The 20,931-nt window shown below is 30.5% G+C and overlaps 3 protein-coding genes, 1 long non-coding RNA gene and 2 other non-coding genes across 8 annotated transcripts; 4 read left to right on the top strand and 2 right to left on the bottom strand.

Annotated features, from left to right (window-relative positions):
* Positions 1–696: 696 nt before the first annotated feature.
* On the top strand, positions 697–770 carry TRNAI-UAU (transfer RNA isoleucine (anticodon UAU)). Its single transcript has one exon. It is a non-coding gene; the product is annotated as a tRNA-Ile (tRNA).
* Positions 771–1,607: 837 nt separating this feature from the next.
* Positions 1,608–8,709, top strand: EMB2754 (Vacuolar sorting protein 39). The gene is made up of 12 exons (XM_020361390.3): positions 1,608–2,235; positions 2,574–2,785; positions 2,912–3,043; positions 3,125–3,268; positions 3,478–3,590; positions 4,538–4,964; positions 5,307–5,630; positions 6,198–6,419; positions 6,665–6,907; positions 7,079–7,525; positions 7,868–7,966; positions 8,223–8,709. Exons 1-12 carry the CDS (start codon positions 1,836–1,838, stop codon positions 8,424–8,426), a joined length of 2,967 nt encoding a protein of 988 aa, XP_020216979.1. The 5' UTR covers positions 1,608–1,835; the 3' UTR covers positions 8,427–8,709.
* Positions 8,710–10,653: 1,944 nt separating this feature from the next.
* Positions 10,654–10,725, top strand: TRNAQ-CUG (transfer RNA glutamine (anticodon CUG)). The gene has a single exon. It is a non-coding gene; the product is annotated as a tRNA-Gln (tRNA).
* Positions 10,726–12,504: 1,779 nt separating this feature from the next.
* LOC109799825 (protein RADIALIS-like 4) lies at positions 12,505–14,466 on the top strand. The gene is made up of 2 exons (XM_020360460.3): positions 12,505–13,545; positions 14,318–14,466. Exons 1-2 carry the CDS (start codon positions 13,274–13,276, stop codon positions 14,337–14,339), a joined length of 294 nt encoding a protein of 97 aa, XP_020216049.1. The 5' UTR covers positions 12,505–13,273; the 3' UTR covers positions 14,340–14,466.
* Positions 14,467–14,902: 436 nt separating this feature from the next.
* LOC145953178 (uncharacterized) lies at positions 14,903–16,271 on the bottom strand. 3 transcript variants are annotated; one of them, XR_014430731.1, is made up of 4 exons: positions 16,105–16,271; positions 15,860–16,027; positions 15,406–15,658; positions 14,903–15,311 (listed from the first exon to the last, which is right to left on the bottom strand). It is a non-coding gene; the product is annotated as an uncharacterized LOC145953178 (long non-coding RNA). The 3 variants fall into 3 exon arrangements; XR_014430729.1 differs by lacking the exon at positions 15,860–16,027 and having other exon boundaries at positions 15,406–15,615; positions 16,105–16,265; XR_014430730.1 differs by lacking the exon at positions 15,860–16,027 and having other exon boundaries at positions 16,105–16,257.
* A 1,403-nt stretch (positions 16,272–17,674) lies between these two features.
* TTN5 (ADP-ribosylation factor family protein) lies at positions 17,675–19,544 on the bottom strand. Its single transcript, XM_020362317.3, has 5 exons — positions 19,382–19,544; positions 19,207–19,317; positions 18,967–19,129; positions 18,322–18,402; positions 17,675–18,024 (listed from the first exon to the last, which is right to left on the bottom strand). The coding sequence occupies exons 1-5, from the start codon at positions 19,444–19,446 to the stop codon at positions 17,887–17,889; spliced, it is 558 nt and encodes a 185-aa protein (XP_020217906.1). The 5' UTR covers positions 19,447–19,544; the 3' UTR covers positions 17,675–17,886.
* Between the last annotated feature and the right edge of the window lie 1,387 nt (positions 19,545–20,931).

Below are 20,931 nucleotides of genomic sequence, written 5' to 3'. Positions count from 1 at the left end.
TAAACAAATTTCATTATAGTTTCTCTCTCAATAACTTCATTTCACCTATCTTTCACAATTAAAATGTCAAACAACAATGAGCAGGTGCACATATTTTTCAAAATACAAGTTACAAAATACTATCCCTTTATTCAGTTTAATAAAAAAAGAAAAGACAAATACAGGTTGCTAACTCTTTATTTTAAGACACAAAAAGAGAAAGCGGCAAAAAAATGTTACTAATATTTTGTTTGATTTAAAAAAAAAAAGTTAAAATAAGATAAAATAATATAAGACGAGAATACCATATTTTTTCTTCCTCACACACAAAATATCCTCAATACAGATAGAGTATACGATAGTATATTCAATAGATATATGTATATACAATATAAAATACAAATTTAATACAAACATAATAACACAAATAAATATGAGTTAATTATCGGTATAAAATTTTTTTATACTAACAATTAATTATATATTTTAAAAATAATGTATTTATAATAGCATGACACAATTAAAAAATATAATTAATTTCAGTATAAAAAAATTTCACACTAATAATATATAGATTAACTCAATAAATATAATATCAACTCAGATAAAAACAAAGATATTGAAATATGTACAGTCTCACCGTGTTGCCGTCCTAGCCATTTTGAAACAAAGATGCAAAACTATTTCATGAAAACAAGTGTTACACATTAACGTTGAGGTCCCGTAGCTCAGTTGGTTAGAGCGTTGGTCTTATGAGCCGAAGGTCGCGGGTTCGAGCCCTGCCGGGACCATATAATTCAGTGGGCATTAAAATATTTTATATTTTAGTTCTGATCAGCAATAATATAATATTTTAAGCATTTGTTTATTTCCTCACTAAATTGTGTGATGTTTGTATTTGAATATTTTTTTCTTCTAAAAAATATTATTTATATATAACTTGATTTTAAGTTTAATTTTGAATATCAGTGCATTGTCATATTAAAACGTTTTTCTCTTATGATAAATTTAATTTAAATTTTATAGTAATTTAAGTAATTCTATTTTAAATTTCTTTTTACATCTTCAATTCTGACACACTATATCAATAAAATTATATGTTTTATTTTAAATAATCAATTTTCAAAATTTCTTTATTAATGTTAAAAGTGTTATATATTTTTATCTATTTGTACACAGTAAAATAAAATATTCACTTTTAATAATAAAAAATATTATTTCCTTTAATTTATTTTTGTTTATAAGAAATTTATTTAAGTTTAAAATACATGTCCAATGAAAATCTTACTACTAAATATGTACAGGGATATCTACTCCAAATAAGAAAAGAAAAAAAAAGGAAAATTTAACTATTTTTATTAATATATACTTAGAACAATAAGTTTTAGTAATTGCTTTGAATATTAACTAATTTACTTTAAAAGAAAAAGTTACAGTAATCTTTATTTATATAAATTAATTTTTTATTGGTGTGTAAAGTTTTCATAAATATATAGTTGATGATTAAATATATATAGTTACAGTAAGCCTTACAATTACATCAAACTTAAAACTCAACAAAACACATCAAATTAAAAAACTTGGCTAAATTTACTATCTCATCACCACTTGAAATTCATTCGCATTTTCATTGTCAAACTTTTATAGTTTTTTTTTTCCCCTCACTTTCTAAGATCACTTGCCCCCTTAGCCTCCTTCTCCCTGTGGCCCTTCCTTGAGGTATTATTCTCTTTCCTTTCCAAACCGTTGTGCATTGCCAGCGAAAGGGGTAGAAGCATAAGAGCGATGTTGTCTTCCAGCAAGCTTAAAATTGTGTAAAAACAAAAAAAAGAAAGAAAGTGGGATTGAGGGAGAAAATGGTGCACAGCGCGTACGATTGTGTGGAACTGGTGCGCGACGTCCCTACGAAGATCGAATCCATCCAATCCTACGGTTCCAAGCTTCTCGCCGGATGCTCCGATGGATCGCTCCGAATTTTCGCCGCCGAAGCGGAATCCTCCGACGGCTCCAAGTCCTACGCGCTCGAGAGGAACCTCCTCGGATTCGCCAAGAAGCCGGTGGTCTCAATGGCGGTGGTGGAATCGCGAGAGCTCCTCATATCGCTCTCCGAATCCATCGCCTTCCATAAACTCCCTTCCTTCGAGACCATAGCGGTTATCACCAAGGCCAAGGGCGCCAACGTCTTCTGCTGGGACCACCGCAGAGGATTCCTCTGCTTCGCTAGACAGAAGCGCGTTTGCGTTTTCAGACACGACGGTAACAACGCTTCCTTCCGCTGCGTTACTCGATTTTGCGATTATTGAAATTAAAATTAACTGCGCGTTTGTATTCGCATTAATTTATCCGAAATCACGTTGTTGAAAAGCCGGTAAACGTGATTTAGTTTGACATTGAGAAATTGATTCTGTATTGGAAATAGATTCTGAGTTGAAGTAATTTTAAGTAGTTTTTGTATTGAATAAAAAAAAATTATAGCGAGTTTTAATCCTAACTTGTATACAAATAAGAATATCTAAATATAGATCACTTTACGTCGGGATCAATTTTAATAAAAGTCGATTAATCAATTTTGTAAATGGTTACATGTGGTGCAGATGGCAGGGGATTTGTGGAGGTGAAAGAGTTCGGTGTGGTGGATACAGTGAAGTCTATGTGTTGGTGTGGTGAGAATATATGTTTAGGGATTAGAAGAGAGTATGTGATTCTGAATACTTCCACCGGAGCTTTGTCTGAGGTTTTTACTTCTGGGAGACTAGCGCCACCTCTGGTTGTTTCTCTTCCTTCTGGAGAGCTTCTCCTTGGAAAGGTATTGTGCTTTTCTGTGAATTTGTGGTATCTTGATGCTTGAGTGAACTTTGGTGTTTCGTATAGCTAGTTTTCTTAGGTTAGAGGAGGGAATTTGACATTTGTTTTTGCTGATGCGGTTTTTTAGGAAAACATTGGGGTTTTTGTGGACCAAAATGGGAAGCTTCTTCCCGAAGGTAGGATTTGTTGGTCAGAGGCTCCTTTGGAAGTTGTAATTCAGAAGCCGTATGCTATGGCTTTGCTGCCTAGATTTGTGGAGGTAACTGATTGAAATAATCTCCTGGATATTTGTTGTTGTCAAGAGGTTGTGGATTGATTGATGTGCTATGTTATTTTGCAGATTCGGTCTCTTCGAGCTCCTTATCCACTGATACAGACAGTTGTTCTTCGAAATGTTCGCCATCTTTCCCATAGCAATAATTCCGTGATACTTGCTTTGGATAATTCCATTCATGGCCTTTTTCCTGTTCCCCTTGGAGCCCAGGTAATACTAATTTTGCTGAATTATTGATGTCTTTTTATTTTTTTTTATTTTTTTATTTTTTGCTGTGGTCGCCTGTTTCTGGATTCTAATGCAAATGGCAGGGCAGTTGAATCACATCACTTCTTTTTACACTATAATGTTTGTACTTAATTTTGTGCCGCATTGTTAAACTTATGTTGGAAGTTAAGAATTTTGATATTTCATTGCAGATAGTCCAATTAACGGCTTCTGGCAACTTTGAAGAGGCCTTGTCATTGTGCAAGCTTCTTCCACCTGAAGATTCAAGTCTCCGTGCCGCAAAGGAGGGGTCAATTCATATAAGGTTATATGCTATTATGATATTCTTCCTTTTGAAAATACAAACTGACATTATTGCACCTATTAAGTTGAAATCCTTTGATTTTTAAGTTCATCTTAATTCTGAGCAGTGAGCACTGTTTAGCTGGCACAGTTAAAGCTTGTATTTATTCCAAAGTCTCACATATTTATTGCTGAATGGCCTGAAACTTGTAGGATTCGGGGTAGTTATGATTGAAATAAATCAGCACCCAAATTTGAGGTCTGGACTAATTGATGACTTGTAATTTGTATCAATATGATCTTGATAGCTAATGTAAAGAAAAAATAAAGATGTCTAATTTAAGTGTTCCTCAAATAAATTTACTGGTAGTTTTTTTTTATAGGTATTATTAGTTTAAGTTGGTATGTGCTTTATATATCATGTTAACAAAATTATTTGTAGCTGTTGCTATTTTTGGTAAAGGGCATAAAATTATAACCAAAAGTCTTGGATTATGCATCATACAATTAGATTTTGGTCTGTACAATATACCGGGAGTTCCTATATTTTACTAGAAATATCCCAAACTATATGTTATGCATAACCATTTTGATCATTATACAGAATTGTATTATTATGATCATGGTAGTATTTTATAAGAGTTGTGTCATTAAGTAGTTATAATCAAAATCTTTACGCTGAATCGCTGATAATTGAGATACTAGACTAGGTGCATATAAAACTCATTTCAGTAACATGTTCTAGGCCCAGAATATCAGTATACATGCTGATATTGTTATTGGGCCACTATGAGTTGCATAATGATGCCTACAATAATGATAAGGTTAACTTTGCTTGGTGGAAGCCTTTGCCTTTCACGCATTTATGTTTAATCAGTAGTTTTTCTAAATTACACCAGCTCAACATATTAATCATTACTTTGTATTTTTTCCAGAAGTTCTATTAAATGTGTTTGTATAATGTTACAGATATGCTCATTATCTTTTTGACAATGGGAGCTATGAAGAGGCTATGGAACATTTTTTGGCATCTCAAGTAGATATAACCTATGTGCTTTCCCTGTATTCATCCATTATCCTTCCAAAGACAACTATTGTTCATGATCCAGAGAAGTTGGACATTTATGGGGATGCTTCATATCTCACAAGAGGTTCTTCAGGTGGGTCAGATGATATGGAACCCTCATCAACATCTCATATGTCAGAATATGATGAGTATGCAGCACTTGAATCCAAAAAAATGAACCATAATATGCTTATGGCTCTCATAAAATATTTACAGAAGAAGAGATTTAGTTTTATTGAGAAAGCCACTGCAGAAGGAACTGAAGAAGTTGTTTTAGATGCAGTTGGGGATAACTTTGCATCTTACAATAGGCTTAAGAAAACAAACAAGGTAAAATAAACTATTTTTTATTACATATATATATATATATATATATATTTTTTTTTTTTTTTTGCCCCCCCCCCACATTGAATATATCTCCAATGTGTGATAACAACATTTTTGTGGGTAAATTTTTCAACTCATCTTTCAGTGGGAAGTCAACTAGGTGAGTGTTATGTCATGTCTATATAAAGGTTTATTTTGTGTGTGGTAAATTTATTTTTGTGAGCAAAATTAGCTCTTTGGATGCTCTTGATATGCCCCTCGTTTCCCACAACACACACGTGCAGGATAGATGATGAAGCTGTGGGATGTATGATGTCCTTATCATTTTGAAATTGTTGGTGTCAGGGGCGTGGTAATATATCTGTTAGTTCTGGAGCTCGGGAGATGGCTTCAATATTGGATACTGCTCTACTCCAAGCATTACTTCTAACTGGACAATCTTCAGTCGCTTTAGAATTACTGAGAGGTGTTAACTACTGTGATTTGAAAATATGTGAGGAAATACTTCAAAAAGGCAACCATCATGTTGCTTTATTAGAACTTTACAAGCACAACTCGTTGCACCGGGAAGCTCTTGAACTCCTTCACAAATTGCTGGATGAGTCAAAATCTGGCCAGTCCGAAGTTAACCAAAGATTCAAGCCTGAGGATATTGTGGAGTATCTCAAGGTAATTTTCTATTTGGTTAAAAATTGAATTCATAATTTTTCCATTATATTTTCAAAAGGTTGTGATGGCTAAATTTTTTGCTGCCTCAAAACCTAACTGATATAAATGGTACTTAGGATTTAGAAAGCATTAGTGTCTGAAATATGAGATTCTATGAGATAGAAGTACTCACTCCACTGAAGTTGTTGATGTACTTATTGGGGGCATTATTAACATTAGGTTCTACCGTTCTAGCATTGATGGAGATTATATGAAGGTACTGTTATTTTGCAATATTTGGTAGTCTACATCAGATACACTCGGTCATTTAGTATATGAACCTTTTGGTTGTGGCACTGATATGCTAACAGCAAATGTTATACAGGTTTTTTCCTATATTAGTTAATTGACTTAATTCAGTTATTTTCCTCTGCGTCAAGCATACAGAAAAATGTTGGCTGTATCTAGTCAAAAATTAATTAGAAAAATGTATTAAATCTTCATTGCACATGGATTTTAAGTTTGCTGGAGGACTCCAAATCATTGTTTCTGATTCTTAATTTTTAATTTGGTGTGTTTCTGATGCAGCCACTATGTGGGACAGACCCCATACTTGTTCTAGAGTTCTCGATGCTTGTTCTTGAAAGCTGTCCATCTCAAACTATAGATCTCTTTCTGTCTGGAAATATTCCAGCAGATATGGTGAGCTCATATTTGAAGAAGCACTCTCCAAATATGCAAGCTAGGTACTTGGAGCTCATGCTTGCAATGAATGAGAATGCTGTATCTGGAAATTTGCAAAATGAAATGGTGAGGACCTCTTGCATCTTATTCCGAGGCTTTAAGGGATGAATCAGTTATACTTTTTCTTTTGGTTGCGGAGGGGGGTGGGGGGGGGGGGGGGGTGAGGAATTTCATTAAAAAAGCTCTTAAAATATTTGGGACAACCATTTTTTGATGCTGCTGCTATCCAGATGCTTAATTGTTTGTATGTTTTATATATGATTAATAATACAAGAAAATTCTATATTTATTTACATTATTTTGCAATGTAGGTACACATCTATCTTTCTGAAGTACTCGAGTGGCATGCTGATTTAAGTGCTCATCAAAATTGGGATGAGAAAGCCTATTCCCCAACAAGGAAAAAATTATTATCTGCCTTAGAAAGTATAGCAGGATACAATCCAGAGGCTTTGCTAAAACGTCTTCCACCAGATGCTTTATATGAAGAGCGTGCAATATTGTTGGGGAAAATGAACCAACATGAACTGGCATTATCTTTGTATGTTCATAAGGTATATCAATTATATATCATCTATTTACTGCAAGAGGAGATTCAGAGATGCTGTCATTTTGTGAAATCACTAATGCACTTACGTTCATTGTTTCATGTATGAATGTTTAAAAATCATGGTTTTTAAACTGATGAATATTATAGTAATAAATTAGTGTACTTTCATTTGTAGCTCAACACTCCAGAACTGGCATTGTCTTATTGTGATCGAGTCTACGAGTCTATGCAACAGCCTTCTGCAAAATCTTCCAGCAGCATATACCTTGTGCTTCTGCAAATCTATTTGAATCCTCGAAGGACCACAGCTGGTTTTGAAAGGAGAATAACAAATCTATTATCCCCACAGAATAAAACCATTCCAAAACTTACTTCTACACCATCCATGAAAACTAGAGGCCGAGGATCAAAGAAAATTGCTTCAATAGAGGGTGCAGAGGACACAAAAGTTAGTTTGAGCAGCACTGACAGTGGCAAGAGTGATGATGGTGATGCAGATGAATATAGTGAGGGTAGTTCTACTATCATGCTTGATGAGGTCCTTAATTTATTGAGCCGCCGGTGGGATAGAATAAATGGAGCTCAGGCCCTTAAACTTTTACCAAAAGAGACAAAATTACAGGTATCCATTGCTTGTTGGTGCACGACAGTTAAAAAACACTTACTTTTACTTGGTTGAATTCTAAGGTGAGGAGCCAAAAAAAGCCTTTTATGTGAGGTTAAAAGTAATTGCTAGATATTTTATTAAAATAAATGGAGAATCATGATAGATGGAAGAGTGATTTAATCGCAGACATTTATTTATTTTAATAATATATACAACGGTTATTCTTAACCCTTAGAATTCACCTTTTACTTGTCTAATTTTTGCGCTTGGGATTTTGTTCTGTTTTGAGAAAGTTATATTTTGTCCAACATTTTTTATATTCTTCAATCTGGTAAGAAACGTATCTATAATCTGCAGGACCTGCTTTCATTTCTTGGGCCCCTTCTGAGAAAATCTAGTGAAATGCACCGAAATTGTTCGGTGATAAAGAGCTTGAGACAGAGTGAGAACCTTCAGGTAAGCATTCACTAGGAATAAAAATCTTATCTATTAATATTTTAGAGGGATTTGTTGGATTGGAGGCTGTTTTGGAGACTTGTTAATTTCATGGTTCTGAATGTATTTCTTGTATATCATCATTACTTCGTACCTTCTAGCCCTTGTACTATAGGATGCAACATGCCAGAGCCAATTAGCCACACACTCTTGCGTATTCAGATACTTCTGTTTTGTTAGAATCTAACTAGTGTATGATTCAATTTGTTTCGCACAGGTGAAAGATGAACTCTTTAGTCAGAGGAAAGCAGTTGTGAAGATAACCAGTGATAGCATGTGTTCTCTGTGCCATAAGAAAATAGGGACTAGTGTTTTCGCAGTCTACCCAAATGGTAGCACTCTCGTGCACTTTGTCTGTTTCAGAGATTCTCAAAATATGAAAGCAGTAGGCAAAGGGTCTCAATTGAGGAAGCGATTATGAAAGCTGAAAGGCAATACGAATTGATATTTGATGGTCCAGTTGTCTTGTTTTTATCCACGGTAGCTGCTGATTGGTGGATTATGATGAAAGTGGCACTGTAATTTATCTTCAGAAATTCTTTTTTTTTTTTTTTTCCCCAGTCAATTCGTGTGAAAAGTGAGATTTTGATATGTGAAGAGCGTGATGTGTTTATCTTTTTTCTTTTGTGATGTAAATATTGGGTTAGGGAATGGGACATTTATTTTGATCATTAAAGGGAGCAGATTCCCTCCCTCCTTTTTCATGTGTTGTATTATCAGCATGAAAATTTAAATTTCAATATTAGTTATTATTAAAATAATAATTGAGTTTATGTAGTAGGAGGGTAATAAAAAAGAATTAGAAGGAAAATTAATATTTTATTGGTTTATAATTTATAATGGATTAAATAAAAGAGTTAAATTGATATTACAAAATGGTTTACAAAAAAAAAATGCTCGTTAAAATTAAGTTGTTGCTTGAGACATGTAAACTCTTTAAATGGATTTCTAAAAGATTACTTTTAAGTTCTTGTCAAAGGATAAAATTTTGTTCAATCAAAAGAGTTTTTTTTTACTTGATAGAAGTTTGAACAAATTTTACGATCAAATTGTTTTAGCAAAAAAAAATCTTATATAAGGAGACAACACTTTTTTATATAACATATTCCTTTCTACCTTGTCATATTAGATAAAGAAAAAGACTCTTACTAAAAAATAATCTTCATACTTTATATAAATATAAACAAAACTCATAGGATCTCATGTAGTCACACTTATTAGAAATATTTGAAATCAAAATTTTACATTATCCTTTTTCTTCTTGACACTAAAAAAATCTTTCTTAAATTGTAGCATTACTAATTTTAAAAATTAAACCTAGCTACTTTTATACTTCAATCAAGTTATCTCACCTTCAAAAACAAGATTTAAATACATTTTAGGGGTAATTTTTCCTACGTCATAAATATTGTAGTTGAGATTAAAATATAAGTAGTATTGATAATCATATAAGGAGAGTTTAACTCAAAACAATAGTCTTTTAGGTGAGAGAATTTCACAACTTAAATATCACATTGAACCTATTATTTTAGTTGAAAGAGATTCATAACATTGTTACACTCCTTTAATTTTATTTGGATTATAAATGAAAAAAATAAGAAAGAAATAGAAGTAAAAGAAAAATACAAATAAATAATTAAAAATATTTTATTTTGATGAATATAAATGAGAAAGAAATAGAAAATTGTCTCTATATTTGCATGGATAAATAAGATAGTGAAAATAAATAAATATTATTTGTTACACATTTTTGTGCTAATTAAAATAATAAATTTAATTCCAAAAAACTAAATTTTTTTCTCTATTATTTTTCTTAATATTCAATTATTTATTATTTTTAACTTTATAAAATTTCATTTAATTTAAGAAACTAAGAAAATAGAGAGATCCCCCTCTCCTATTTCATGGACTTTTTTCTTGTAGGACTTACTATTTTTTATTCTTTTTTATTTCTTCTCTTAAACAAATAACGAAAATTTGACATTTTTATCCTATTTTTTTCTCCTTTCTATTTATATAGAAACAAATAATGTGTAAGATCTAGTTTCTATGGCGGCTTCACTTTATCAACAGTGACAAGGACAATAAATTTTCTATTTGGTTGCTTCACTAGTTACTCCCTAATTCCTAATATAGCATATATATATATATATATATATATATATATATATATATATATATATATATTATTTTCTAAAGTTTAACTTTTAATGCAAGTAATAATTATTATGATTTACAAACTAGAGAAAAGACAAACTCAAAAGTCTAAACAAATATTCATGACTTAAATATCATATTTAACTTTCTATTGCATTGAAGGTAGAATTCAAAACAAGTAATAGATAATTAATTATAAATAATATTATGTAAAAATTAAGAATATTTAAAATACTATGGTTTCAAAATATAAAGTATTTAGAATTTTTTATATTTCTTTTTGATGTTTAAGATTAATTAAATAGAAATTTATACTAAAAAAACTTGACCAATAGAAAATCACATTAAATTTAGTTAAATAAATAATTTATAAAAAATTTCAATTATAAAATACTGATTAAAATATTAGCTATTATAAAGAAGGTTTTATCATTAAATAAGAAAACAAACTGAATATAGTTATGATTATTAGAGTTATCTTTCAAACAAATGGTCCCATGGTCTAGTGGTCAGGACATTGGACTCTGAATCCAGTAACCCGAGTTCAAATCTCGGTGGGACCTTTATTTTGTAAATTTTCATTCATTTTAAATCAAAACAAATACTCGTATAATCTTGATTTGATTAGGGGGACTTTTCAATCAATGAGACTTAAAATAATTTATCAATACTCTCTTCATTTTCCTTATACCAAACATATTATATTTTTCGATATTCTATTTTATTTTTAAAAATTTTTCTTTTCTTGCAGTTTTACCTTTTCTCTTCCGAAACACATGACATTTTGGTTTATTATAGTTTTTGAATAAAATGTTGGGCACAGGCACAAGCGAGAGGTTGCATCATGTGGAATTTGGATTGATGCGACAGTGAGAATCGAGATGCTTAATTAAATGTAGATGAAGATACCTAATACACTTACTCACATTTTTAATGCATACACGTGTCTCTACATTTTTCACTACTCTCATCCACGTGTTATGTCTATTGTGTCCTATGTATCTCTTCAATCGATAACCAAATTGCTCCAAAACCTAAACCCTATCTATCTATCAATCAATGCCTTTGACAACTCAACTCCTTTTTCGGTCCCATCACGTCAACTACAGTAAACTAAAATTTTATGCGTCTTTGCAAATAGTAAATCACGTTTGAATTTTTAACTTTTTTTTTTAATAAACATGAAAGTTTTCAAACACACTGTTCTTAATTAACACTTGGTGGTGAAATAGGTGAAAAACTAAGGTGAGATAGGAAAAATAGAGAGGAAATTGAAATTATTTAGTTGAGATAAATTAGTGAGAGAATCAAAAAGTAATGAGTTCTGCTTTTAAAATGTCTCACAATAGATTGGATGTGCTTTCTAGTTTGTTTTGTACCATCTTATTGGATGCATGTTTGTGAAAGTGCATGTATAATAATAGTTTTACTTTTAATATTATTTTTTCTTTTTTATCTTAAAATAAACAGGCTCAATATTATTTTTAATATTTGTTTTTATTTTTTTTCAAATCAAACAACATAAAATTTTTTTAACCTATTTTTATATATTGCTTTTTTATTTCTCTTAATTATTTTTATTTCCATATACAATATTTCTTTCTTTGCTGCCAAAGGATAACATAACTGATCATATATATAGTAAGAAAAAGAAATATAGGACAGTGTCAAAATATTTATTTAAATATAAAAAGAGAAATAAAAATAAACTCTCCATGGGCTAAAAGATCCATTCCCATGAGTTAGAAAATATTGCTCCTATGGCGTTTTATTTTTTGTTACATATCTATGGTGTGTTTCATCGAAGTAAAATACATTGTTCAGAATTTCACCTTAATTAATATATTATGTAATCATTCTATATACTTCGGGTGTATATATACACACGGGGTATATCTCTATACTAGATTAAGCAATTTAAAAGTAAAATAATATTTTTAATCATGATTTCATGAGCTGAAATTGACCTTGATATTAATAAGTTACAACAACTTACACACAAAGTTTAACAAACTAAATTAAACTCCTTTAGTAAATTGTAAGTAATATGTTGTGATAAAAATCGAGAGATAGAGAATATAATAATTTTAGGTAGAAAATAATATTGTGATAAAATACTTTAGTTATTTTAAATAGAGTACGTGACATATAAATATGGCTATTTAGAATGTTTGTTTTATGAAATGATATATTGTATTCTTGAGAATCATATTATAGTGAATAAAAAAAATGTTATTTTCAAAAAACATTTAAAATTATATTTAGTTAAAATCAAATATTTTTATAAATATTTTAAAATTAAAATAATTTAAAAAGTTAGAATAAAATTTATAATCAAATTAAGTAAATATTTTCACATTATTACGAAAATATAAGTTTGTCACCTTTTTTTTTCATGAAAGTGACTTAAATCATGATATATTTAATGGTTTATTCAACTCCAAATAATTGCTATGTTGGAGAGTTATTGGCGTATGCAAAGAAGTATTAGTTAAGAAACATCTACTTCATATTTATATTATTTTTGTTAAATGTTTTATGATATTATAATATAATAAGTGTTCTATTTTTTTTATTTTCTTTCCCAGTGAACATTTATTAGCTGACACCGATTCTTCTAGTATTTGAGTTCATATTAGTTCACTAGATTCATCTTTTCAAATTATTGTTTAGTGCTTGAAAAATCACATGGCACTAAACCACAAGAACAAACATGGGACTCTGGGACCGAAATCCTTATTTATACTTTCAGCCATTCAGGAATAACACAAGAGTACTTGAAGAGGAAGCAAGTGATTAATCTTCAGAACTTAAATCCTTTGATTAATCTCCCAGCTGCACAATCATCATATTATATAAGCTGAGTATTAATAACTTGTACTTTTGTTTGACAACTTGCAAACTTACCATATATAGTTTAAATGGCGCACCAATTACTACTTTTGCAGTGTCATTTCTTGAATCCAGTGTCCTTATAATATTCACATCAACAACTTCCTACTCCCTTGTGTTTCCCACCACTCTTCTACTTCTACAGTTCCTACCCATTGCCATTTACAGTCAAAGGATTTTCTCTTTCTTCCCATCTGAAATCTTCTGGTTTTTGAAGCAATGACATCCAACACACTTTCTTCTCTAAGATGGACAAGTGAGAAGAACAAACTGTTTGAAAATGCCTTGGCAATATATGACAAGGATACCCCTGACCGTTGGAACAACATAGCCATGTTTGTTGGAGGCACATCTGAAGTTGAAGTGAAGAGGCAATATCAGATACTTCTAGAGGACATCAAAAGCATTGAGTCAGGCAAGGTTCCTCTCCCTGCTTATAGGAGAAATAATTCTGGATGCAGCAAAGTAAACACCAGCAATGCAGAGCAAAGGTAACATGATATTTTCACCTATATACCATCACCTCATAAATAGGATTTTCCTCTCTTAATGAAACTATTACTTCCAACAATTAATTATGACTTCACTGATAAATGTTATGATACACTTTTGATCATGGTTCCCCGATACTTCACTGATAAACTATTACTTCAGTGATCAATGGCTTTTAATCCTCTACCTGCCTAGTAGAGCCTGGTGTTATAACATGTCTAGGACAGGTAGTAAAATTTGGATGTCTAACCCAACTCTTAAACTAGGTCAAAAACTGAGGCAATAGGAGTTGCATATAGATTGAATGCAAATGGCACCAGTTTACATGCATATTGTTAGAGATATAGGTAGTTTGGAATTAGTTACTCCACACATAATATAGTTTAATGTAATCATCTTTCACATTCTAATCTACTGATTTTCTCTCTCCTCTTTTGGACTCAACCATGTCTACTAACACATAATGTACAAACCACAACCACTGAGTCTATGAATGAATGAATGATCAATCATTTTACATCTTCAAAACCAATTTTAATGAATATCTTATTGAGAAATTCATTACGAATCTTCAAGCTCTTGTGTTGTTGCAATCTTTAAGGCCGAAGATAACATTAGTTGAGGTACCCATTTGTAAATTCATGCCTATATAGTGTATACTCTCGAGCGACTTGTTTTTTCACCCTTCATTATTGATACCCTTAACTGGATTAAGACCAATATATTTCCTGTGTTTGCTAATCGTAATTTTTCGTTACAAATTGTGTACAGGCTGAGGAATTTAAAGCTCTAGATGAAGAATGACCTTCAAAGTGAAGAGGAACACCATTTTTAGAGAAATCATTTTAGCATTGACCATCTGTAACTTTGTTTTCACCAGAACTCTTTCTGCAATAAATTTCTTCCATGCTTACCTTTCACTATGACGTCTCTTTTATATATAAGGATAGATAAAAAAAAAGGTTTAATAAGCATTGCTGCAACTTCTTATTTTGACAAATTGAGCATTTATCGCAAACTACTTGTATGAGGACTGAAACAGGAGCGGAATATCAAGTTAAGTACAGACCTATAAATTCAAATTCCACAATCACACGTGCAGCCAAAAAACAAAGGCCCACTAGACTACATTATTAAGTATTAGGTGGGTTTAGATCGTAAACAATTGCAGGCAATGGCATTCCAGAATCATGAAAGGGAGTCAATCATTCAAATGACAAATCTGCTTGGCGGTGAAACATAAATGCATCACATCTATTATATTATCGCTGTGAGAAGTGCTGCAACATACCCACAAACACTTTTTTTTTAAAACACTTTTTAATGATTGGTTAAAACTTAATGGAAACTACACAATTCTAAATAAGAAGACTTGATAAATTTTGTACTAGGAAATACATTTCATGAACTAGGAAATACATCTGCAGTCCTAGGTGCGCTCCATGAAGAATTCATAGGAGATGGAGCCCTTACAGACAGAAAGATCAGACAAAAATTCTTTGAGACGAAGTGTTGCTCACTTAAGATGAAAGATCTTGATAAGCATTATCTCATAATGCTTATATGTGCCAACATTTCTCTATTGTCATAATCGAGAAAAATCATGCATTCTAAGGCTACAGGATATCTTATAAACTCTTTCAACACTCTTGTGATGATGATTCAAGAAAGCCTTCTAGTTCCTTGTAGATGACTGGAAGGGTACAGAGTCACCTTGATCTGTGCTGTCCCCGTTTTTCCCAAAAATCTTTGACGCATTTAATATCTGTTTCGAACAAGACATAATTTATCACTTAGAGCAGTGAGGACATCATAAACAGAGACCTTATTAGAAGCAAATATCTGCAGTAGAAATTTACCTTTTGAATTGTGTTTCTCAAGCATGTCCTGTGTTCATCGGCGGAAGCGTGTATAAACTCATGAAAGTGATTTCTCAAATTAGACACGAAGCTCCCATTCCCAGACTTCTTCCTTTGGCAGAATGAGACTCTTGATGCTGAATTGACAGCTCGTTTCTCATCAGTCTGCTTGTCGTTGGAATCCATTCAAGCCACCACCTTGCACAATTACTGTATCTGGTTTAAAACCCATCTTGAATGCAAACTCATTTTCCTTTTTACATAATCCAACAGCTAACACATTATGATCCAATTATAACATAATAGATTCAAATCAAAAGATACCACGTTTAATGAACTAAATTAGCTGATAGTTGTTCAAGTTAGGAACTAAATTTGTTGATGTTTGTAAATTGGGAATTAATTTAACGTATTACTGTTAACCTATGTTTTCATGCATACAATTAAAATTCACCTCAGAATCTTATGGATTAGTCGCAATCACAAAATCACTTTAGAGTCCAGACATCATAAACACCTACTTATTGGAGAGACAAAGCGCTGTCAGATAACGTGTGTACGCTAATGCTTGAAAAAATATGATTATTCATTTTCATTACTTTTTGTAGGAAATAACTGGATACTACAAAAAAAGAAAAAAGAAAAAAAGTAAGTAAATAAAATGCGCATGGAAAAAGGAGAAGACGGAAGAGAACATACTTAGCGCGAGGAAAGGGAAGAAGAGTGATGATGATGGCACCGTCAAGATATACGAATGGCAATGGCGTCGTATTACGAGATTTTCCAGTAGCTTCACCACACATACTTTTCAAGTTTGAGATCTTAATTTACAACAGCCCAAAGCCCATTCTTTTTTTTTTTTTTTAATTTTGCATCTGAAAACCCTCTCATAACCATTTCAAAAAATTACTGCTTTTTAACATGGTTCTTCACGGGTGAGCTCGGTTGGGTAAGGAGTGAAATTTAATTAGTTTGAATTACTTTAAATTTTATAAATTTTTATATTTAATTTGAAGTGAATTAATCTGATGTTGGTTAGATTGATTTAATTTGTATTATCAAATATTTAATATTTTTTAAGAAAATTAAATTAAAAAATATTTTTTAAAATAAATAAATTTTTTAATATTAACTAAATTGATATATTGTCAAAAAAATAACTAAATTAATAATTTTATATTTTTTTAACCTTTTAATTTATTTAAGGATTTCAAATATATTACAATACGTAAAAATGACACTCAAATGTTGCAATATATTTTTTCTCAGTTTTTTTAAATATTTGAAAAAAAATAATGAGAAAAATTTACATATTATAACAAAAACGTTTACAATATAATCAAAATGATTCATATATATTAATTATTAACTAACTAAATAATAATAATATATAAATTAATTGATTTAATTCAAGTTGTTCAAATTTTAAATGTATAAATTGGATACTCAAATCAATCAATATCAAATTTAATTAATTTGATTCAAATTGAACTCAAATAAAAAAATAAAATCTGAACTAATTTAATTAATTTGATTTAAATTATTGAATTCATCAAATTAATCCTATCTAATAAACACCTCTACTTTTTAATCTCATGTTAGCATATTACTCTCTTTTGTTTTTAATTTGTATCTGTGTTCTATTTCTATGCGAGTATTAGTAACTATAAATATTTTTAGTTATTAGTTAAATTGTAAATGTATGATTTGGAACCTAAAAATAAAAATAAAAACAAAGCTTTGCCCTTGTATACCAAATAAACTTAGTACCGCTTGAGGTAGAGCCGTAGAGCTCTTCAGCAAATCAAAATGTGGTGTTAAAACACTTTTTAAAAAATAAAAATGTAATTCAACTAATTGTCCATTTTAGATTTCATAATTAAAAATGTTCTATTATTGTATTTATACATACTATTTTTTTTATTCTTTTTGTTTCCTGTCGTATATTGTCATAGAGACTAAAATGTAAAATTAATAATAAAAGCTATAAAAATTTTTAAAAAAAAACTAAAATAATATATATACAAACATATATTAAGTAAAATGAAATGTTTTTTAATTGTAGGGGTTAAAAGGTAAAATTATTTTAAACCTTTTAAATAAATTCCTCAACTTCAATTTTTTCACATTAAAATCTTAGAACTAACAAGTTCTGTTCACTGCCTATGTTCTTAAAATGTGTGGCTGCTCCTTATGTGCGTGTGCTTTTGTTCAATGAACTTAATTTGATTATAAATACGTGCTTCACACAATCATTCTTCTCCGAGTGTTCATAAAAAGTCATTGCAATTCTCACATATGATTGATAGGTAAGTAACCTGCAAAAAATCTAATATCTTTCTGCTTCAATATCTAATATCGAATTGTACAGACACCTCATTCAAAAGAAAAAATAAAATCCATCTGCAACATATCAATGATGCCGTGAATCCATAATTTCTTCCTAAGACAGCATATTGGGTTTGACGGCATAAACAAGCATCAATCAAGCATGTAAATTCTAGAGGCTATGTCCTGGACCAACCAATCGAATCCCTCAAGCAGACCCTCACCAGTGTATGCGCTACACCCAACTATCTGCCAATGCCGAGATTTATCCATGGCTTCTAAGTTCAGCACCTGCATGGTTGGAGCAAAACAACTACTTAGAAACAATTGTAACTGAAGTAGTGAAGTTATTTGGGATTTGACCCGTTTAAAATTTTCTTCTCAAACATTTAGCTCCTCTGTGTTTCATGAAATAATAAATAAAAAATGAAAATTCTATTTTTTTAGCACTTCAAGTAAATCATAACCATGAATTCCTAAAATCAGTTTAAAGTTGTTGAATCTGCTAGGTTGTTTCTCTTAAAGGTATTCAGGGTTTCCATATGAAGTCAAATGTATGAAAGAAACACCCTATAAAATTAAGCTCACCTTAGCTATTTCTTCAGGTGTAAGGGCACCTTTTATGTCCTGTTTATTTGCTAGTATCAGTAAGGATGCTCCAGATAGCCTCTGTTAGATGAAGAATATAAACATTGTTAATACTAACAGTTAACAAACACCCACGAGAATAAGAAAGAAAAAGAGCAACCATGTACCATTCCAAACTGGTAAACAACGAGCAACAACTACAGTTTACTTTCTCAATACTAACACAAATATTTCTTCTAAGTGTCAAAGGAACAAGCATTTATTGTGATTGGTACTCGGATCTAACATTGATAAATGATATGACGAAAATAGTATATATAAGAGGAGGACAATCCCCATTTCATGAGTTAGCTTTTGGAGTTGAGTTAAAGTGTTAAACTTGAACTCAAATTCTAAAATGGTTTCAGAGCATTGCAAACTTACTTCCCCCTCAAAATGTCCAATCCTTATTGTATATAAGTAAAAAATACTATATAAGCAGGGAGCTCATGAGCTAACTGAGTTAGGCTGAAATCCAAATTTTAAGAACTGGTATGACACTCCTACTACTGCTACAAATAATACTTTAAAGTGGTAAAAGCAATGCAAACTACTGAGTATAGATAGTATTAGTAGAAAGCATGAATAGAGTTTAGTTGAAGAAACCTCTTCCTTGAGAAGGTTATCCAACTCGAATTTGCAATCATCCAACCTTCTGAGATCTGAACTGTCAACCACCCAAACCAAACCATCTGTTTGCTCAAAGTAGTTTCTCCAATAAGATCTTATTGTTTTCTGGCCCCCAACATCCCATATATTTAGGGAGTACCTAACAATGTCAAAGTGAATTAATTTCAAGTTAAACATAAAAGAAAATGAAACTTAATGGTGAAAAGTGAAAAGTACTTTTGGTAAGTAATGGTTTTGATGTTGAAGCCGAGCGTGGGACTGATAACGCTGGTGTCCTCTCCGTTAATCTTTAGGACGATTGTGGTTTTCCCGGAATTGTCCAATCCGCTGCATAAAAAGTGATTTCAGGTATCATGGATTGACAGAATAAAAGAGAAATTGGAAGACTTACACCATCAGAATTCGCATTTCCTTCTCTTTCCGCTTGATTTTCCTGATGATGCTCAGAAGACCCATTTCGCTCCCAAAATGCTTTTCTGGATCTTCAATTTAATTCCACAATCCACACTCCACACTCCACAGGGATAAATATGCAACCCAACACACCAGTTATTTTAATACATTTTAAAATTTATACGAGAAACGTATTTTATGATCTATTTTTCTTTTTCATTTTGATTTTTGAGAAGGTAAATTGTGAAAAAAATTTATGATACAGTTTTCTTTTAAGGCTCAATCTGATTATGTTTTTCTCCTTTTTTTTAGAAAAATATTTTTCATTTAAATATAATTAAAAATTATAATAATTAAATAAACTTTTTAAACAAGTAATAACTAAAAAAAAAAAAAAGTATTTTTTCACAAGTTGAAAAAGATTTTTTTAAAATAAAGTTGAAAATTGAAAAAATTAGTTTCTAAAAAAATGTTTAAAAAAAACTATTTCATAACTTTTCAACTTATCCGTACATAAATTTAATCAGAAAATATATTACAATAAAATTTGATTATTAGTATAACTTGAGAATTTAAAATAATATATATAAAAAATTGATCAAAAAGTAATATATAATATAAACTTTATCTAAAAAGAGATATGGATTTATTAAATCACATGAAAATTTATGTTGAAATAGCAAAGTGCATAAAGCAATAAGCTCAAACTTATTGCTGTAGAAATAAATGTTAAAAATACCTTGCTTATAAGTTGCTAATCAAATAGTTTAATAGTATTAGTTGTTGGTCGTCATTATTTTTTGTTGGAACTTGGAAGAGGGGATTAGAGTGACCAATAGTTATTTATAAGAGTTGTATATCGTCAAAATTCTTTTTCAACAATACTAGCACCAGCTTTTTTATTATTATTACATGAAACTAACGCCATTGTTTATCTGTTATGTTACTTTTTAAAAGTTTAAATTCATTATTTTTTATTGACAATTTCAAGTAATCTGTTCTGTAAAACTATTAAAGTGGATTAAGTCCGATTAATCCATTTCATTTAGCCTGCTCAGAATTGCGAGTTGGTTTTGAAAATTTTGAGCTCAATCTTGTCAAAAATAATTGTTAGAACTTAAATTTAACATAATTTAAAGAAGGCTTAAATATGTTTTTAGTCCCTCAAATTTAGAATAAATTTATTTTTAGTCCTTCAAATTTAAAATTATTATTTTTAGTCCCTGTAATTTCAAAAAATCTTATTTTAGTCCTTATATTCAAATTTTGTTAAGAAATTTATCAAGCATTATTGTATAAAATTTACTTATCGATATCCCTATTAGTAAAAATATCACATTAAATCTGGTTAATATCGCATAACTGTCTTAATTAGTCACTTTCAAATATGTTATTGGTAATCTAAGAGACTAAAACAAGATTTTTGAAAATTACAGGGACTAAAAACAACAGTTTTAAATTTGAGGGACCAAATCCAAATTTACCTTAAATTTGAAGGACTAAAAACATATTTAAGCCTTTAAAGAATAATAGATTTAAACAGTTGAT

Source organism: Cajanus cajan, chromosome 11 (assembly GCF_000230855.2).
Source record: "Cajanus cajan strain Asha chromosome 11, NIPB_CcT2T_4, whole genome shotgun sequence".
Classification (NCBI taxonomy): Eukaryota; Viridiplantae; Streptophyta; class Magnoliopsida; order Fabales; family Fabaceae; genus Cajanus; species Cajanus cajan.
This window is presented reverse-complemented; position numbering and strand designations above follow the sequence as displayed.